The 16,987-nt window shown below is 37.7% G+C and overlaps 1 protein-coding gene across 1 annotated transcript; it reads right to left on the bottom strand.

Moving 5' to 3' along the window:
• Positions 1-1,084: 1,084 nt before the first annotated feature.
• Positions 1,085-4,528, bottom strand: LOC104230133 (CBL-interacting protein kinase 2-like). The gene is made up of 2 exons (XM_009782872.2): positions 4,367-4,528; positions 1,085-3,208 (listed from the first exon to the last, which is right to left on the bottom strand). Exon 2 carries the CDS (start codon positions 2,812-2,814, stop codon positions 1,414-1,416), a length of 1,401 nt encoding a protein of 466 aa, XP_009781174.1. The 5' UTR covers positions 2,815-3,208; positions 4,367-4,528; the 3' UTR covers positions 1,085-1,413.
• Positions 4,529-16,987: the final 12,459 nt, after the last annotated feature.

The following is a 16,987-nucleotide window of genomic DNA, read 5'->3' as shown; positions in this document are numbered from 1 at the left end:
AACCCGCCCGCTAACCGAATGGACTGGAGTTTTTCCCGTTCAGCCCGTCCCAGCCCGCCCGATAAACACCCATAGATGAAACTCCATCCTTAGTGGAGTAAGACACAAGTATCAGGTTGTATTTACTTATATACACTAATAATATTTAAAAAATCCGTTATTAATACATTTTATCCGTTGTTGCAGATAAACTGCCCTACTTTTTAGGTTATATATTATCTCTTACTTTTTGTTACTATTACTTGTCGTTATCTTTTAAAAGACATGATAGTATAATATTTTTTATACGCTATCATTATATTGAAATTATACTCTGTTACAGCAAGAGGCACTGTAAAGACTAAAGAGTTTTTAGGAAAATAAAAACAAAAGAATAGTTAAGAAGAAAGCAAACTATTTATTGTCTTCACATTCAAATGATGAGAATTTGATAACCTCCTTTTTAGCCAAAACCAATTAAAGTTACTACCTTTGTTTCTGCTGGCTCAGAAGTTTAACATGGTTTAACTTTTAACTACAAATGTCGCATTCATCCAGAGAAAAGAAACCAAGATTGTCCTTTTCTTTCTTGGAACAAAAGTAAATATTTGGTTTATGTAGAGTCAGACCACATTAGGTGTATTGTGCGCAACCTTACCTTGAATTTCTGCAAGAGGCTTAATTCATAACTTGAAGCGGTGATCTCTTGGGGTCACAAAACGGCAACTCTTACTTTTGAGCCAAGGTTTTTCGAACCATGATTGAGAAAAATATTTAATCCAAAAGGAATAATTTGCTAACATTATCTTATATCCTTGTCATGAAACACTAGTAGATTCCGAGAGTTTATCGGAAACAACATCTTTGCCCTTTCTGAGTAGGGGTAAGGCTGCATACATCTTACCCTCCCCAGACCCCACTTGTAGGAACTCACTGAGTTTTTTGTTGTTGTTGCATGAAACACTAGCAGATGGAAAACAAGAAAGCCTAAAATCAGATGCAAAAAGTGTCATTTCAATAACCAACTGCTGCAATGAAACCAAGAATATATGATTGCAAGAATGCTATAAGTAAAGAAAGACATTTATGAGAAAACAAAAAAGGATACTATGAAAACACAAAGCACTTATACTTGAGATATATTGTTTAAACAACACCATGATTAGGAAGATCTCAACTACTCAATGTACATCTAGAACAAAATGCAGAGGTTTGATGCAGCCTATACTCTATGGTTTCAACTTAATTCAGTATTTTCAACACAAAACATAAGTAAAAATGTAAAATATCACTAGAATTTCAACCAATATTAAATTCTAAACCGATAACATCAAGAGTACAATGAGTTCAGCAAAAGAACCTTAAAGATTGAACCCATCAAGTTTAACTCCTGAATCTACCTCGAAAAAATGTGAACAAGGAAGTGTATCGTAGTCAAGGTAATTGCTCTTGCTGAATTAGATGTTGTTGGAGGTGCAGTTGTTGTTGCTTTTGCTGCTGAAGTTGATCATTCGGCTGCTCGTCGAGTTGATCTTCTGATTGCTGAGGTTGTTTTTCTTCTTGCCAAGTCCAAACAATATCCTGAAGACCTGGTCTTAGGCCTTCATTCAATATTTTCTGATATTCCAATGTATCACCATCTGATTTTTTCACTTCCACCAAATGAAAAGCCTCAATGACCTCAAAGATCTCCGCGTTGATGGCTAAAATCCCTTTTCTTCCTTCCCTTGTACCTTCAAATCTCAGTAATCCTGCATCCCGTTTTCTAACTTTCAGCTTAAGGTGTTTAGCGGTATCTTCCAGCTTGGATATGATGACCGACGCAGGTTTCCAGGATGTGAATTTAGCTTCTTTCTTTAAACAAGGCTCCTCAAATAATTTGGACAAATCAAACTTAGCGTAAAGGGAAATGATATCAAATGCGTTCAAGTTTGGAATCCTAGCCACCTCTTGCTTTTCCTCTGTATTTACTGAAGCTAAATCCATGCTTACTTCGTCTACTACGGAAGATTTAGAGGAAATAGAAATTGCCCTCCTGAACCAGGTACTCCCACTAATTTTTGCAAGAGAAATTCTTGTGCTTGGATTAGGATCCAACATTTTCGAAAGTAGCCGCCGGGCTTCTGCTGGAAACCAACTTGGACATCTGAATTCAGCTTTGCCAATCTTCCTATACATTTCCATTAAATTTGAGTCCTGAAATGGAAGATAACCAGCCAACAAAACGAATAGGACAACCCCACATGACCAAATATCAGCTTTCGCACCATCGTAGCCTTTTCTATTGATCACCTCCGGAGCAACATAGGCTGGAGTCCCGCACATAGTGTGTAGGAGTTTGTCTTGACGCTTTGACTCGACAAAAGCACTTAAACCAAAATCTGAAATTTTTAAATTTTCATCATCGTCTAACAGTAAGTTTTCAGGTTTCAAATCCCGGTGATAGACACCCCTGCTATGGCAAAAATCTACAGCATTTATCAACTGTTGAAAATATTTTCGTGCGACGTCCTCTTTTAACCGTCCTTTCGCCACCTTGTTAAAGAGTTCACCTCCTTTAGCATACTCCATCACGAAATAAATCTTTGTTTTCGTGGCCATGACTTCGTAAAGGTGCACGATATTAGGATGTCTGACTAATCTCATAACGGATATTTCCCGTTTGATCTGATCCACGAGTCCAACCCTTAGAACTTTTTCCTTGTCAATAACTTTGATGGCAACACTCTCCCCATTTCTGACACTCCTAGCATAGTAAACCTTAGCAAATGTACCTTGACCTAACAATCTCCCCATTTCATATCGCTCCATCAGAATGCTTCCTTTATTTGCCATATAAAAATCTATTAAACCTAGTACTAGTTAAGTAAGCACTAACCTATCTATCTCTCCGACTAGTACAACTTACATTCAAAACCTTATAATTTAGCGCCATTCAACCATCCGTGCACGAATTCTCATTTGTTAACGCAACGGGCAATGTGCTGCTACTCCACGCACTTTGCATCTTGCCACCAAAATTGATGCTATGATTGCAGAACCTAGGCCCAATATTTTCAAGAACAAAAAATGGAAACGCTATTAAGACCAAATCCTCAAGAAGATCAGTTTTTAAATCCCAGACATTCAAACACATATTTCAGCATTCCTAGGATTCTCTATTCTCAATGACCACTAGAAAACGCTGAAAAAGTGTGTAGTCGAGCAACTAGATGAGCTTCCGCTGCCCCTGGAAAAGGCGAAATCACGAAAAGATTTTAGTAGCTAGACAGTATTACACTTTCAACGATAGAAATAAGATTTAAAACGACAAAAAAATGCGTCTTGAGCAATATGATGGACGGTGGTAGTTGTCTGTTGATCATATATTAGTATATATGTAAAGCAAGGTGCAATAGAGGAAGCTTATGGTGGCTCTAACTTTATGCCAAATATAAACATCAATGCACTAAGTTATGAAAGCGAGTTTTCGCGCAACGGTAAGAGTTTCTGTTGTGCGACCAATAGGTCACGGGTTCAATTTGTGGAAAAACCTCTTGCAAAAATGTAAAGTAAGACTGCGTACAATAACATCCAATATGGTCCGGCCCTTCCCCAAACCTCGAGATAGCAGAGCTTTGTGCACGAGGCGCCTTTTCTATAAATGCACAAAGTTTGAAAAGGATTCGAAAATCATAACGAAACTTACTTGGGACTTCCTAATTCCAAGAAAACAAGTGATAATTCCTACTTCAGATTTAACTAACATGTTGGATATATCAACAAGAACTATGCGTTAGACCATGAAATATCTCTACTGTTTGCGATATTAGCCATTTAAGTTACATAACTAAAATCAACGGCTAGTAAATTCAAATCCAAATGGAATGGAATAAAAATAAAAGTCAGTCAGACACTCAAATAAATTATCTGAAGAGGCTCCACAATCAATAACTGTAAAGGTCCTTTTTGCCCCCTTCTTTTGATAAATAGCTGTAAGGTTTTATCTTCAGAATTTAGCTATCAAACCTAGTCTAATCCTACGAGTGGGGTCTGAGAAGGTAGCATGGACGCAAACCCTACCTGGACAGAATTTAGCTATCGTGAAATTTAATTCTTGACAAAGTCCACCAAAAGGTGTTGATTTAAACTAAAATAGATATCAAGAGAAAAAAGAATTTACAAATGGACAATTGAACAGAAGGATTCTACAATAACATATCAAAACAACATCATTTATATAATAAAGGGTCAATCTTGAATCATACTATCTCAAGAAATCAGCAAAAAAAATGATTATCTTGTCAAATTAAGAAATAACCAGAGACCCAAAATCAAGAATCAAGAAAAAAAATTCAAATATTAATTATCTTAATGCAAGATATATTGAAAAAGCTGAAATCTTTACCTTATTAACAGGTTAAATAAGGGAGAGAGAAGCCCTTGTAGCTATAGAAATTACGGATTTTTTGCCTCCTGATTTCACCAAAAAAAGAAAGTAGACAAAAACTAGAGGGGCACAAAGGAAGATACACAACAAGTAGCAACGTTGTATGTGTCAGTGGGTGCTGTTATTGCGGCAGAACGAGGTTTGTTTCACTGCGAAAAGGTTCATGTTAACGTCAAAACAAAATTCAATAATCGGATTCGGAATTTAAAATTTATAAATTTTTATAATAATTTTATGTTAATATTATAATAATAATTAATTTGTAACCAATATTTATAAATATTTAATAAAATTCTTACACCCTCAATTTTAATTTATGTGTTTATATTAATATTTAGGGAGTTTAGGAAATTCCTTTTTTACCATGAATTTCTTAAATATTTTATAAGTATTTTAAAATATAAATTATTATGGCTTATAGTACTTCATATATAATTTTTCAAATATGTAAATTTATTTTTAAAACATTTAAACAATTTTTATTTAATTTCATGTTCAAAATTAAAAACTTTGATGCTCGTATACTCCGAATCAAACCACATAAAGTAAAATAGCGGCTCCCTACCAATTATTTTTTTATATTCAAGACTCGAACTCGAAACCTCTAGTTAAGAAAGGAGCGGCCTTATCCACTACACCACGTCAAGTTAAAATGCAAACAATGTTAACATGGCAGGTTTTTGTTCTTTGCATGTGCTATTTACACGTTTACTCATTTTCACGTTTAATCCATGACCAAAAAGAAAGTAACCAAAAAAGGAAAAAGAAAACTCTCAATACAAGACAAATATAGACCAGTAATTGAATATTTGAGTCAGACAACTAGTAATGAATTCAGTGGCGGACCCAAAATTATATACAATCGAGTTCAGATAAAGACTAAATTCTCGCCTGTATTCGGCATTAGAAGCAGTACCAAGCTTAACAAATATAGTTTATCTTTGCTCTTTGTTTCGATTCATAACAAAAGCTCCAAAAAAAAGTTTTACTCGCTACTTTTTTTCCCCCGTATTTTCAGGTCTCCTTTTAAAAACATATAAAGATAAATTTTAACAACTTTTTATTAACTATTTTAGATTTAACAGTTTATTAAATATTATAAATTTTTTATAATTTTATTTAACAAACATCAATTTAATCGATATCAAAATACTAAATTCTACTTATTTGTGTAAATTTTACAAACTGTATATTATTTTATTTTTACAAGTTAATTATTATAGACAATAACAAATAGAAGAAAACTATAAACTAAATTGGATTAATAACATATTTAATATAAGAAATTTGGAACTATGAAAATATGCTAAATTTAAAGAAATAAAAAATAAATAAAAAATAAGTATTTTGTAAACCACTTTAAAAGATTTCAAATAAACAAGTGTGAAATTGAAATAGAAGAATACTCTGACTTTATGTAAGATCTTATTTTGCTGCTTGAATTTATTTAGTTTTTAAACTCAATAAATCTTTAATATCTTAAGTAATTTTTAGTTTTATTTTATATTTTAACTTACTCCAAAGTATAAATAGTCATAGGTTATCTCAATTTACGTCTTTATATATATATATATATATATATATATATATATATATATATATATATATATATATATATATATATTAAATAAATGGTTTTTTGTCAAGAGGATTCTATATTTATCATTTAATTTTTTTTTGTGCTTGAAAAAATAATTTACATGTAAAAATAGTACAATTTTTACGAAGCAGGTTCCGCTTGAACCAAAGTATATCCGATCCGCCCCTGAATGAATCTGTGGAGGCTTTATGGCAGAATTTATTAATGTGGACTAAATTTGTACCTTCTTGAGATTCGTAACAATTTCATCCCAAATTTTAAAAAATAATTTCTTTTAAGACAATATAGTTTTTGACAGAGCATTCGTCATAAATTTGTGACAGATACAGTTAAACCTTTCTATAACAGCCTCGTTTGTTCTGAATATTTTTGGATGTTATAGCGAAGTGCTATTATATGGAACATATATTATAGCATAACATGAAAATTGGTTCCGAAAAAACTTAGCTTTTATAGTGAATGACTATTATATAAGGATGTTATTATAGAGAGGTATGACTATGTGAAAAATTATCTAAACAGGCGTGCTAACATGTGTGCACATGATTAAATATCTTCGAAGCCTTCTATATCTAATGAAAAATGAGATAGACTGCACAAGTATGGTTGAATAGTAACAACAATAACAACAAACTTAATGTAATTTCATAGAGTGGGATCTGAGGAGGGTAGTGTATACATAAACTTTACCTTTACCTTGTAAAGACAGAGAGACTCTTTCTGATAAACCTTCGGCTGAAGGAAAGATGAAAAGAAGATGAATAGTACTTGTGATATACCTTTATTTTTTTTATAAAAAATTGTCTTGAAATGACATACAACGATTTATTTTTAAGCTTCTTATTTTATCGTTAATGATAATTTTTTTTTATAGTTACATAAATGTCTATGACATATTTTGACCACAAGCTTGTAATATTTTTTTTTTTGTGTTTTCAATTTTGTGCATAATCAAACACCTGTACATAAACATGAAGATTGATAATGAAGTCGCAGATGCTTAAATAAGCATGGAGTTTAAATTATATACTACTAATAACTATGTATCAATCTTAAGTAAATTGGAGTCAGTTGTACTTATTTCTCAGTTAATTCTCTCCTGTAATGAGATACTTTGACTTAATTTTTCAAACCAGCTTAATTTGTTTCAAAACTTTCAAAATTTTAATGTTCCAGGGGACCAGGAAAGTTCTATACGTGTCTATCCAAAGCCTATTAATAGTTAAATAATTATTTTTTTTGCAAAAAACATCTTTTGCAAAAACCTCAAACAAACCCTCCTGGTCAAACCTAACAGAAGAACTAAGGGTGATTTGCACAAATATAATATTTTAGTTCAAGCACAACGAATTCAGAACTAGGGCGTTACACTATATATATTTTTTAAGTTCTAGATATTTTCTTATTACAATAGGACCCACTGATCTAAAAACTGAAAATCTAGTGCATGGGGTAAATTTGGTTTATAACGTATGGTCGAAAGGTAACATGACATGAGAATCGAAGATAGACAAAAGATGAGTAGGGAAACAATTAGCACCGAATACGGCGTGTGATCGGTACCAGATGGATTCCAAAGGGAACTTAGTCGGCGATGAAAGGTCAAAGATTTGCCATTGGACAATATCCAATGAGAGAATATTTGCTGGCATTAAATGAGCAGCCGCTACAGAGAATATTGACATTCAAGGCCTGTCGTTACACACTCATCTATAGCCCTTTTATTATCATTTGAAGTGGAGCTTGATCCTAGGATCTTGTTTCCCTAGGCAGAACTATAATTAGTGGGGCTAACAGGCTAATAGCCATTGTAGGGACATGAAACTTTCTGCATACAAAAGCTTTATTTTCCTACTTTTGCTCTCAATTCAACAACATTATTTGCATTTTATCGTTATTTCACTTTTGCTCTCGGAGACAGTGCGTTCGTAGCCATGCTCATTATCTTCTTCAATTTCAATCACTAATCTTAATATTAATCTTGTCTCTTTATAATTTTTCGGATCAAATCAGTTCGCTTGTCTATAAACCATGTAACAAATTTAACTGTATCGTTTTGCAAGTAAACAGTTTGGCGCACACCGTGGGGCATAGACAGCTGTGTGATTGCTCTGATTCATTCGTTTATTATTAACTTATTTTGATTCTTTCCTTAGCAAAAAAATGATATGACTGCTAATGATGTCAACATCACACACAACATTGAGGGGCACGAAGAATTGTCCCAACATGATGACTTAATCTGTGACACTCAATCAGTGAGACTCCCAAGAACAGTAAAAAGCAATCATGAAACACTTCTCAAGGCAGAATCGGGTGATGATGGAGATAAAACAAGCATTATCAGGCACCTCCAATAACGCGAACGGAAGGGGCCCGATTCCTCCCAGTATTCCTGCAAACCAAATGGCTCAGAGGGCCTATAACAAAAACCCAAGGAGTGAAATCAGTTTCGACGAAGCCGGAGAGATCGATAGCGAATTTGTGAATAACAACGAGAATGATCCCTTTAAAATCGAGCTCATGAGGTTTATAAGAGAAAGGAACAAATGAATGGATCAAAATACAAAGGAGTACTACGCTCGGATGGATCAGATTCCGAGCACACCACCAGTACTAAAGGCCCAGATTCAAAAAAATACATGCAAATGTCGTTTAAGCCGAGCGCATGTAACGTCCCGACCGGCCGTTTTGAGCTTTTGCATTTCACTCACCAGTTCTCGGGCAAGACCAGCCCCGTATGATGTATTATGACTTATGTAAATCGTTGATTTTGATTTTCAGGGTAATCAGAGTGGATTGGGAAGAACAATTCTCAGTTTGAAGCTTAAAAATTTGAAAGGTTTGACCAAGTTTTGACTTGTTAGTATATGATCTCGGATTTGAGTTTTTATGATTTGGTTAGCTCTGTTAGATGATTTGGGACTTAAGAGCATGATCGGAATGTGTTTTGGAGGTCCGGAGTAGATTTAGGCTTGAACTAGCGAAATTAGAATTTTGGTGATTTCCGGTTGATAGGTGAGATTTGATATAGGGGTCGGAATGGAATTTCGAAAGTTGGAGTAGGTCCGTTGTGTCGCTTGTGACATGTGTGCAAAATTTCAGGTCATTCGAACGAGGTTTGATAGACTTTTTGATCGAAAACGGAATTTGGAAGCTTTTGGAATTCTTAGGCGTGAATCCAATGTAATTTTGGTGTTTTGATGTTGTTTTGAGCGTTCCAAAGGTTAAAAGTTTGAATGAGGTTATGGAATATGTTGGCATATTTTGTTGAGGTCCCGAGGGCCTCGGGTGAGTTTCGGGTGGTTGAACGGATCATTTCATGTTGTAGGAAATTGCAGAAAAATTGTTGTTGGTGTTGCAGGTTTTTGACCTTCGCATTCGCGATGGATGTCTCGCGTTCGCGAAGGGTTAGGATGTGAGGTTGTAGAGTCGGCCTTCGTGTTCACGAAGGTGGTCCCGCGTTCGCGAAGGGCTGAGGTTAATGGTCGCGGCGTTCGCGAGGTTTATGCCACATTTGCGTAGAGGAAGTGGCATAGGTGGGACCCCAAGGCATCTATTCTACGCGTTCGCGTAGTAGAGGTCGCGTTCGCAAAACGGTGAGTCTATTGTGCATCGCATTCGCGAGAGGTTCCTTGCTTTCGCGTAGAAGGAATTTTGGTTGGTGAAGCTTTGTGCTTCGCGAACGCGAGGGTGCTGCCGCGTTCGCGATGAAGAAAATATCTGGCCAGACAGATTATATTTGGAAATCGAGGGTTTAAGTCCAATATCACAAAAACCATTGGAGAGCTAGGGAGAAGGTGAAATGGGAGGAGATTTTCGGTAGAGCAATTAGGGTAAGTATTCTTCACTCGTATTTAGTTTAATTCCATGATTTAGTCTTGAATTTCATCATTTAATTTGAGAAATTACAGTGGGAATTGGGGAAAAAAATGGAAAAAAAGTTTGAGAATTCTTTTGGGGATTTGAATGGGCATTTGATGTTGGATTTTGATGATTTTGGTATGTATACACTCGTGAGGGAATAAGAATTCTAGTTTTGTGGGTTTTATCAAATTCCGAGACGTGCCGGGGGTCGGGTTTGGCCAATTTCGGGATTTTTGATTTAAATTGGATATTTTCAAGTGGGATTTTTTCCCTTAGCGTATTTTGATGGTATGAATCTGTTTTTGGCTAGATTTGGAGCATTCGGAGGCTGAGTCGAGAGACAAAGGCATCGCGAGATAGAGTTTGGATCGGATTGAGGTAAGTAATGATTGTAAAAGTTTGTTCTGAGGGTATGAAACCCCGGATTTCACATCGTTGTGCTACTTTGAGGTGACGCACACGCTAGATGACGAGTGTGGGGTCGAGCACCATTGGGGATTATGACTTAGTCCGCCCCGTATGACTGTTAAACCGCGTATTTTATTGAAAACTATTTGCTATCACTGTGTTTTGGAAAGTATCATCATGTTTTGGGTTGAATGCCATACTTAGGCCTCGTGCCAACTGTTTTGGACCCTTAGGAAATTTTTACTACTACTCCTCACTGTTTTGACTTCATATTTGTACCCAGTCATGTTATATTATACTGTTTTCATAACTCAGCCATATTTACTCCGTTTGACATTTTAAATGATATTTTGGACTGAGCATCATATTTTTTACTGTTGCTCGAGTGGCTTGAGAGATTTCTAACCAAGGGCCTGTATTTTGAGGATATTATGGGATCGGGCTGCGTGCCGCAGCAGTGTGGTACTGATTTATGATCATGAGGCCGAGGGCCTGATTTTTACGCCACGAGGTGGCTTGATATGAGGCCGAGAGCCTATTTGATTATGCTACAAGATGGCTTATTATTGCGCTTGGGCTGTAAGGGGCCCCTCCTGGAGTATGTACACCCCTAGTGAGTGCGGGTACCCAGTATGAGTGATATGATGTAGCCCGAGGGGCTGTTGTTGTTTCATATCGTTGCCCGAAGGGCTATTCTTGATCCATGTTTTGCCCGAGGGGCGATTCTTGATTTATGTTATTCCCAAGGGGCTGACTACGAGTGATTGTGAGGTAGCCCGAGGGGCTGGTTCTGTTGATATTGTGCCCAAGGGGCGGTTTATGGTACATATTTTGCCCGAGGGGCTGTTTACGTTTCTATCACATTTACTCACTGTTTTATCACTCGTTTGAAACTATTGAAAATTGTTTTAAAAGGGTTTTACCGAAACTGAGCATGATTTACCAAGTAAATAATTTCTGTACTGTGTTGGAAATATCCTGCATTTGTTATAGCATTTTGACGTGGTTTACATGTTTTCTTACTGCTCAGCTTTCATTTACTTTTATTACTTATTGAGTTGGCATACTCACATTACTCCCTGCACCGTGTGCGCAGATTCAGGTATTTCTGAACCAATAGCGGTTGTTGGTTGCTCAGTGACAGAGTCATCAGATTTAGCAAGGTAGCTGCCCGACGTTCACAGCCCTGCTCTTCTCCCTCTTCTCTTCTTTAGATTGTTTTTAGCATATTTTCAGACATTTCATTGTATTCAGACCTTAGTAGATGTTCGTGACTTGTGACACCTCGATGTCGGGCTTGTGTATTTATTTCGCATTGTTCATTTAGACTTACATTATGAGATATCTAATTAATTAAAGGCTTAAAATGATTGTTATTGATTAAATGGTTAATTCGGGAGCTATGTCGGCTGGCCTAGTTTCGCGATAGGCGCCATCATGACCGGGTCAATTTTTGGGCCGTGACAAGTTGGTATTAGAGCCTGGTTACATAGGTCTCACGAGTCATGAGCAGGTTTAGTAAAGTCTCCCGGATCGGTATGAAGACATTTGTACTTATCCTCGGGAGGATGCAGAATCTTTAGGAAAAACTTCACATTCTTGAATTCTTATCGTGCGTCCTTGATTCAGCTTGAAATGTAGCTCTTTGAGTTCCTTCCACGCGTTAGCATGTGTACATGAGCGCTCGGTATCAGCTGTGTATTGACGGTTTGTGATTCCCTGATCGAGGGGCGAGATGTGATTTCTGTGCAGTGATGTTGGGCCAGTCTGGAGGACTTGAGGCCAAGTTTTGCCTGTAGCTTGAGCACTGAGGTGCTGATTGTGTGAGCACGTATTTTTTTTGAATTTATATGATTGGGTAGTGTCCCTATTAGTGGAAGTGATGGCTGGATGACTATGTGATGAGTATGATGTGACTGCGAGATGTGTTCATATGATTTGAATAAGGTGAGAAGGGTCTGCTTGGGGGTAGTAAGAACTATCCGGTGCTTGATTTCCATCATGATTTGATGTATGGCCTGAGTTGTGGGCGTGTTGAAGGATCTTTTCATTTTACCTAGTTGGGAAGTAAAGTAGATTTCACGTTGTGATATGAGTTCATACTCAGGAAGATTAAGTGACTGTGTAATGTTTATGACAGTGGATAGGTATAAAGAGATATTAGTTTGAAGCGAAACAGGTGGGTTATCTCCTACGAAATGTTCAGAAGTTCGCGTGATCCTTTATGTTGTTTATTGGAAGATCTCTGTTACCAGTGAAATATATGTGTTGCAATTCAAATTTTGGTCGCCTAAGAGAGTGGGCTTGATTGTTACGAGGGTGAATGCGAGATTTGCACGAGATTTGAAGTACTAGATGGTCTGTGTTGCATGAGCTTATGAAGGATTTAGTTCAATCTCACTATGGTATTATGGCAGTAATAGAGTATATGCATTATGAGTTATTGTGTGTTTTGATCTATGGCTTTGAGCCAAATGGGGGAGTTTGCTATTGATTAGTTGGTTGCACGGTTATGTGCTATGTTGGTTCCAGTTGGAGGCATACTGGTGAATCAGTTATGCCTTATTATGGGTGTATAAGAATCACGGAATGACTTGAGTTGTTATTGGTAAAGGATGTACGGTGCATAGAACAGGAAGTTATTTGGTTGCATTAAGGTGAGGTTACACTCTGCGGTGTTAGAGTGCTATTGGCACACAAGTCATCCGGTCTGTTTGATCGGTCTAATTGCGGTTTGAGTAGAGTGGATGACTCTCGAGAATGGTTCTAATTGGTTCAAGATTTTACATGTATTAATAGGAGATTTTCAAGTTGTATATTTGGCTAGAAACTGAGTTTTTCATTGGAGGGTGTCAAGACTCGTGGTATTTTTATATCGTTATGGGATTCTATATATCAGTATTAGGAAGGTGAAGGTAATGGCTTTGGGTTCACAGGGAGTCACTTCGGGGTAGGTATTTTGAATGTGGTGCATTTTGGAATATTTAAGAGAGTATCCAGCAGTTTATGAGACTTAGACGATATGGTTTTATGCTTGGATCTCGTGTAGTGAGTCTAGGTTGAAGAATTGAGGTATTATGGCGAGGAGAAGTATCAATGTGAATGCAATTCAGAAGGAACTTGGATAGGTAGGACAACTTGGTAGTAGGTTGGATCGACATGGTAATAGGTATGATTAGTTCTTTGGGTGTCTATAAGGTAATGAGTTTCTACAGGTGTTTTGCGGCAATTCTCTTGGGTTTTAATGGCCTGCATAGCTTGGTTGAGTTAGAAGATTCAGTCCTGACGGTTTAGTTTTGTGCAATTGGAATTCAGAGAGTTCTTGATGGTTTCTACCACGGTTAGAGATGTATATTTTCTATGAGCGTGAGGAGCATGGGATGTGTAGTGACTTTCTTCTAGATGAGATCAATAGAAAGTTCTTGGCTAGTTGAGTATGTAGCTGTTTGTGGCTCGGAAGGGATACGCGGTTCTCATGTTTATCCTAGGATGGTATGGTATATGTGGTATATTGTGTAGGATTGAGATTTGCATATGTAAGGTCACAGTTCAGTTTTGAAAGGAAGGCCACAAATTCTTAGGTAGCATGGACAGTTCAGATGACTAGAAAAATGAGATCACTGATTGGTGTGGCTTGATGAGGGTATACATTTTAGAAAGGGCGATGTGTTTGAGTTGAGGATACTTCATTAGTCTTGCAGCACTCTCTTATTGGATCGACTGCTGATATACGAGTTTACTTGGTGGCACAAAAGAATTATAGGAGTACCTCTCGTGGGTGATTGGGTATTAGAAGTGTGTTGTATATTCAGATGGTGGAGTTGGGATCAGATATGGTAATTTATGTGATGTATGGATTTGGAGAACTGGGAGTTCTCATAAATAGGTTAGGTCGTGGTTGTGGACTGCGTATGGTCTTGTGTGGTAACTATTGGAGGTTTGGAGACCCCAGTGGATCCTTATTGCTTAGAATGCTAGATTTTGGTGTAATATTGGGTATGGACGGGTTGTCTTCGTGTCGTATTATTCTGGGATGTTGCACTAAGGCATCAGCGTTGGCTTTGCCGGGGATGCCACGGATTGAGTGGCGAGGTTCGACGGATTATGTACCCAATAGGGTGGTTTCATTTTTGAAGACCCAGCGGATGGTTGGGAAGGGTTGTCTTTCTTATTTGGCCTTCGTGATGGATGTTAGTGCAGAGACTTCTACCATTGATTCAGTTTCGGTGGTGAGGGATTTTTCGGATGTGTTTCTTGCTGCCAGGCATGCCTCCAGATAGGGTTGTTGATTTCGGTATTGATTTGGTGCCGGACACCGTGTCGTATGGCACCGGAGGAGTTAAAGGAGTTGAAAGAGCAGGTTCAGGAACTCCTTGGTAAGGGGTTCATTAGTAGGCCAATACGGATGTGTGTTCTAACTCGAGTCGACTTGGTTGACTCCGAGTTTTATTATTAAGGGATGTGTTGATTCGATTGTTATTGAGCTTATTAGTGATCTAGGGAGATCTATGAGTTATCTTTCTGTGTTGCGAGGCATTAGGATTTGTTGGTTATAGGCAGATGTGGTGCGATTTTATTGGGCCTCTTAGTGGAATTCGAGGGGGAAGAGTATTGGGTATTGCTAGGCAGATGGCGTATCGGTTGTGTCCTTTCGGGTTAGTGTAATATTATGTCAATTGCTTCACCGTGGTTATGATGATTTGCTTTGGTTCTAGACATCAAATTGCGTGCGGTTGTCGATTTTGAGCATAGTGACTTGAGGTATTTCATGTGGACCAATATTTGGATAGGGTCGCTCATTGTAGTGAAGTCATGTGGAGGTATGACCCTTCGGGTTAGATTCGTGTGTTCTGTTTCTATGATGTGTGACGGGTTCTCAACATTGTGTGTGGTGGTACTGGTGAGCTTGCAGTACAACCCTCTCAATCGAGACACTTTCATGATTTGAGTATATTCGGATTGTTGCTTGTTGGTGCGTGGATTGCACGAGTTGTGATTTTAGATTGTATTGATGTGTCATATGGGTTGGATTAGATGAGATCGTTCGGATCCATAATGAATACAAACGGATTCGGTTTCAGCATGTTAGAAGGATAATATCGATGTTCGGCTCAGAAATTTGCTATGGTCCGTGCCAAGGGAGAAGTGGCTTCACGAATTGTTGATCTGAGGAATAGTTATGGCTTTCTACGTGTTTCTTTTATCATTGGCAGTATACGGAAGTGTTGGAATAAAGCTTTATTTGGTAAGAGGCTTATTACCGAGATTCAGATATTTTGAGCAATTGTTGTGATTAGAAGTTATCTACGAGTGTTTGAGTTATGTGATATATCATGTAATTACATATGAGGTTACAATTATGGTTTATTACAGCTTGTTCGGGCTTATTGAGAGTATAGATGTGAGATTCCGGTCTTGTAGATGAATTCAGAAGTGGAAATGTGGTTTTGAGGTTTATGGGCTAGGTTGGATGGTCAAATTTCAGTTACATGGTGTTATCGGATCTATATGAGATAGGGTGACGTGGGATCACCCCCGGGTATGTGCATGGTAAGGTTACTCAGCGATTGATGGTTTTCGGAACAACTATGGACACATTCGAGAACGAATGTATGATTAAGTGGGGGAGGATGTAATGACCCGACCAGTCGTTTTGAGCTTTTGCATTTTGCTCGTCAGTTCTCGGGCAAGACCAGCCCCGTATGATGTATTATGACTTATGTAAATTGTCGGTTTGGTTTTCAGGGTAATCAGAGTGGATTGGGAAGAACAGTTCTTAGTTTGAAGCTTAAAAATTTGAGAGGTTTGACCAAGTTTTGACTTGTTAGTATATGATCTCGGATTTGAATTTTTATGATTTGGTTAGCTCTGTTAGATGATTTGGGACTTAGGAGCGTGATCGGAATGTGTTTTGGAGGTCCGGAGTAGATTTAGGCTTGAATTGGCGAAATTGAAATTTTGGCGATTTTCGGTTGATAGGTGAGTTTTTGATATAGGGGTGGGAATAGAATTCTGGAAGTTGGACTAGGTCCGTTGTGTCTTTTTTGATGTGTGCAAAATTTTAGGTCATTCGGACGAGGTTTGATAGACTTTTTGATCGAAAGCGGAATTTGGAAGATTTTGGAATTCTTAGGCTTGAATCCGATGTACTTTTGGTGTTTTAATGTTGTTTTGAGTGTTCCAAAGGTTGGAACAAGTTTGAATGAGGTTATGGGATATGTTGGCATGTTTGGTTGAGGTCTTGAGGGTCTCGGGTGAGTTTCGGGTGGTTGAACAGATCATTTCATATTGTAGGAAATTGCAGAAAAACTGTTGTTGGTGTTGCAGGTTTTTGACCTTCGCGTTCGCGATGGATGTCCCGCGTTCACGAAGGGTTAGGATGTGAGGCTGTAGAGTTAGCCTTCGTGTTCGCGAAGGTGGTCCCGCATTCGCGAAGGGCTGAGGTCAATGGTTGTTGCGTTCGCGAGGTTTATGCCGCATTCGCCTAGAGGAAGTGGAATAGGTGGGACCCCAAGGCATTTGTTCTACGCGTTCGCATAGTAGAGGTCGCGTTAGTGAAGAGGTGAGTCCGTTGTGCATCGCATTCGCGAGAGGTTCCTCGCTTTCTCTTAGAAGGAAGTTTGGTTGGTGAAGCTTTGTGCTTCACGAACGCGAGGGTGCTGCTGCGTTCGCGATAAAGAAAATATCTGGGCAGACAAATTAAT

Source organism: Nicotiana sylvestris, chromosome 2 (assembly GCF_000393655.2).
Source record: "Nicotiana sylvestris chromosome 2, ASM39365v2, whole genome shotgun sequence".
In the NCBI taxonomy this organism is placed as follows: domain Eukaryota; kingdom Viridiplantae; phylum Streptophyta; class Magnoliopsida; order Solanales; family Solanaceae; genus Nicotiana; species Nicotiana sylvestris.
The sequence above is the reverse complement of the archived record's forward strand: the minus strand, read 5'-3'. Positions and strand labels throughout refer to the sequence as shown.

Excerpts from the sequence above, each read along its gene's own strand:
- LOC104230133 (XM_009782872.2), bottom strand. The coding sequence starts at position 2,814 with ATGGCAAATAAAGGAAGCATTCTGATGGAGCGATATGAAATGGGGAGA.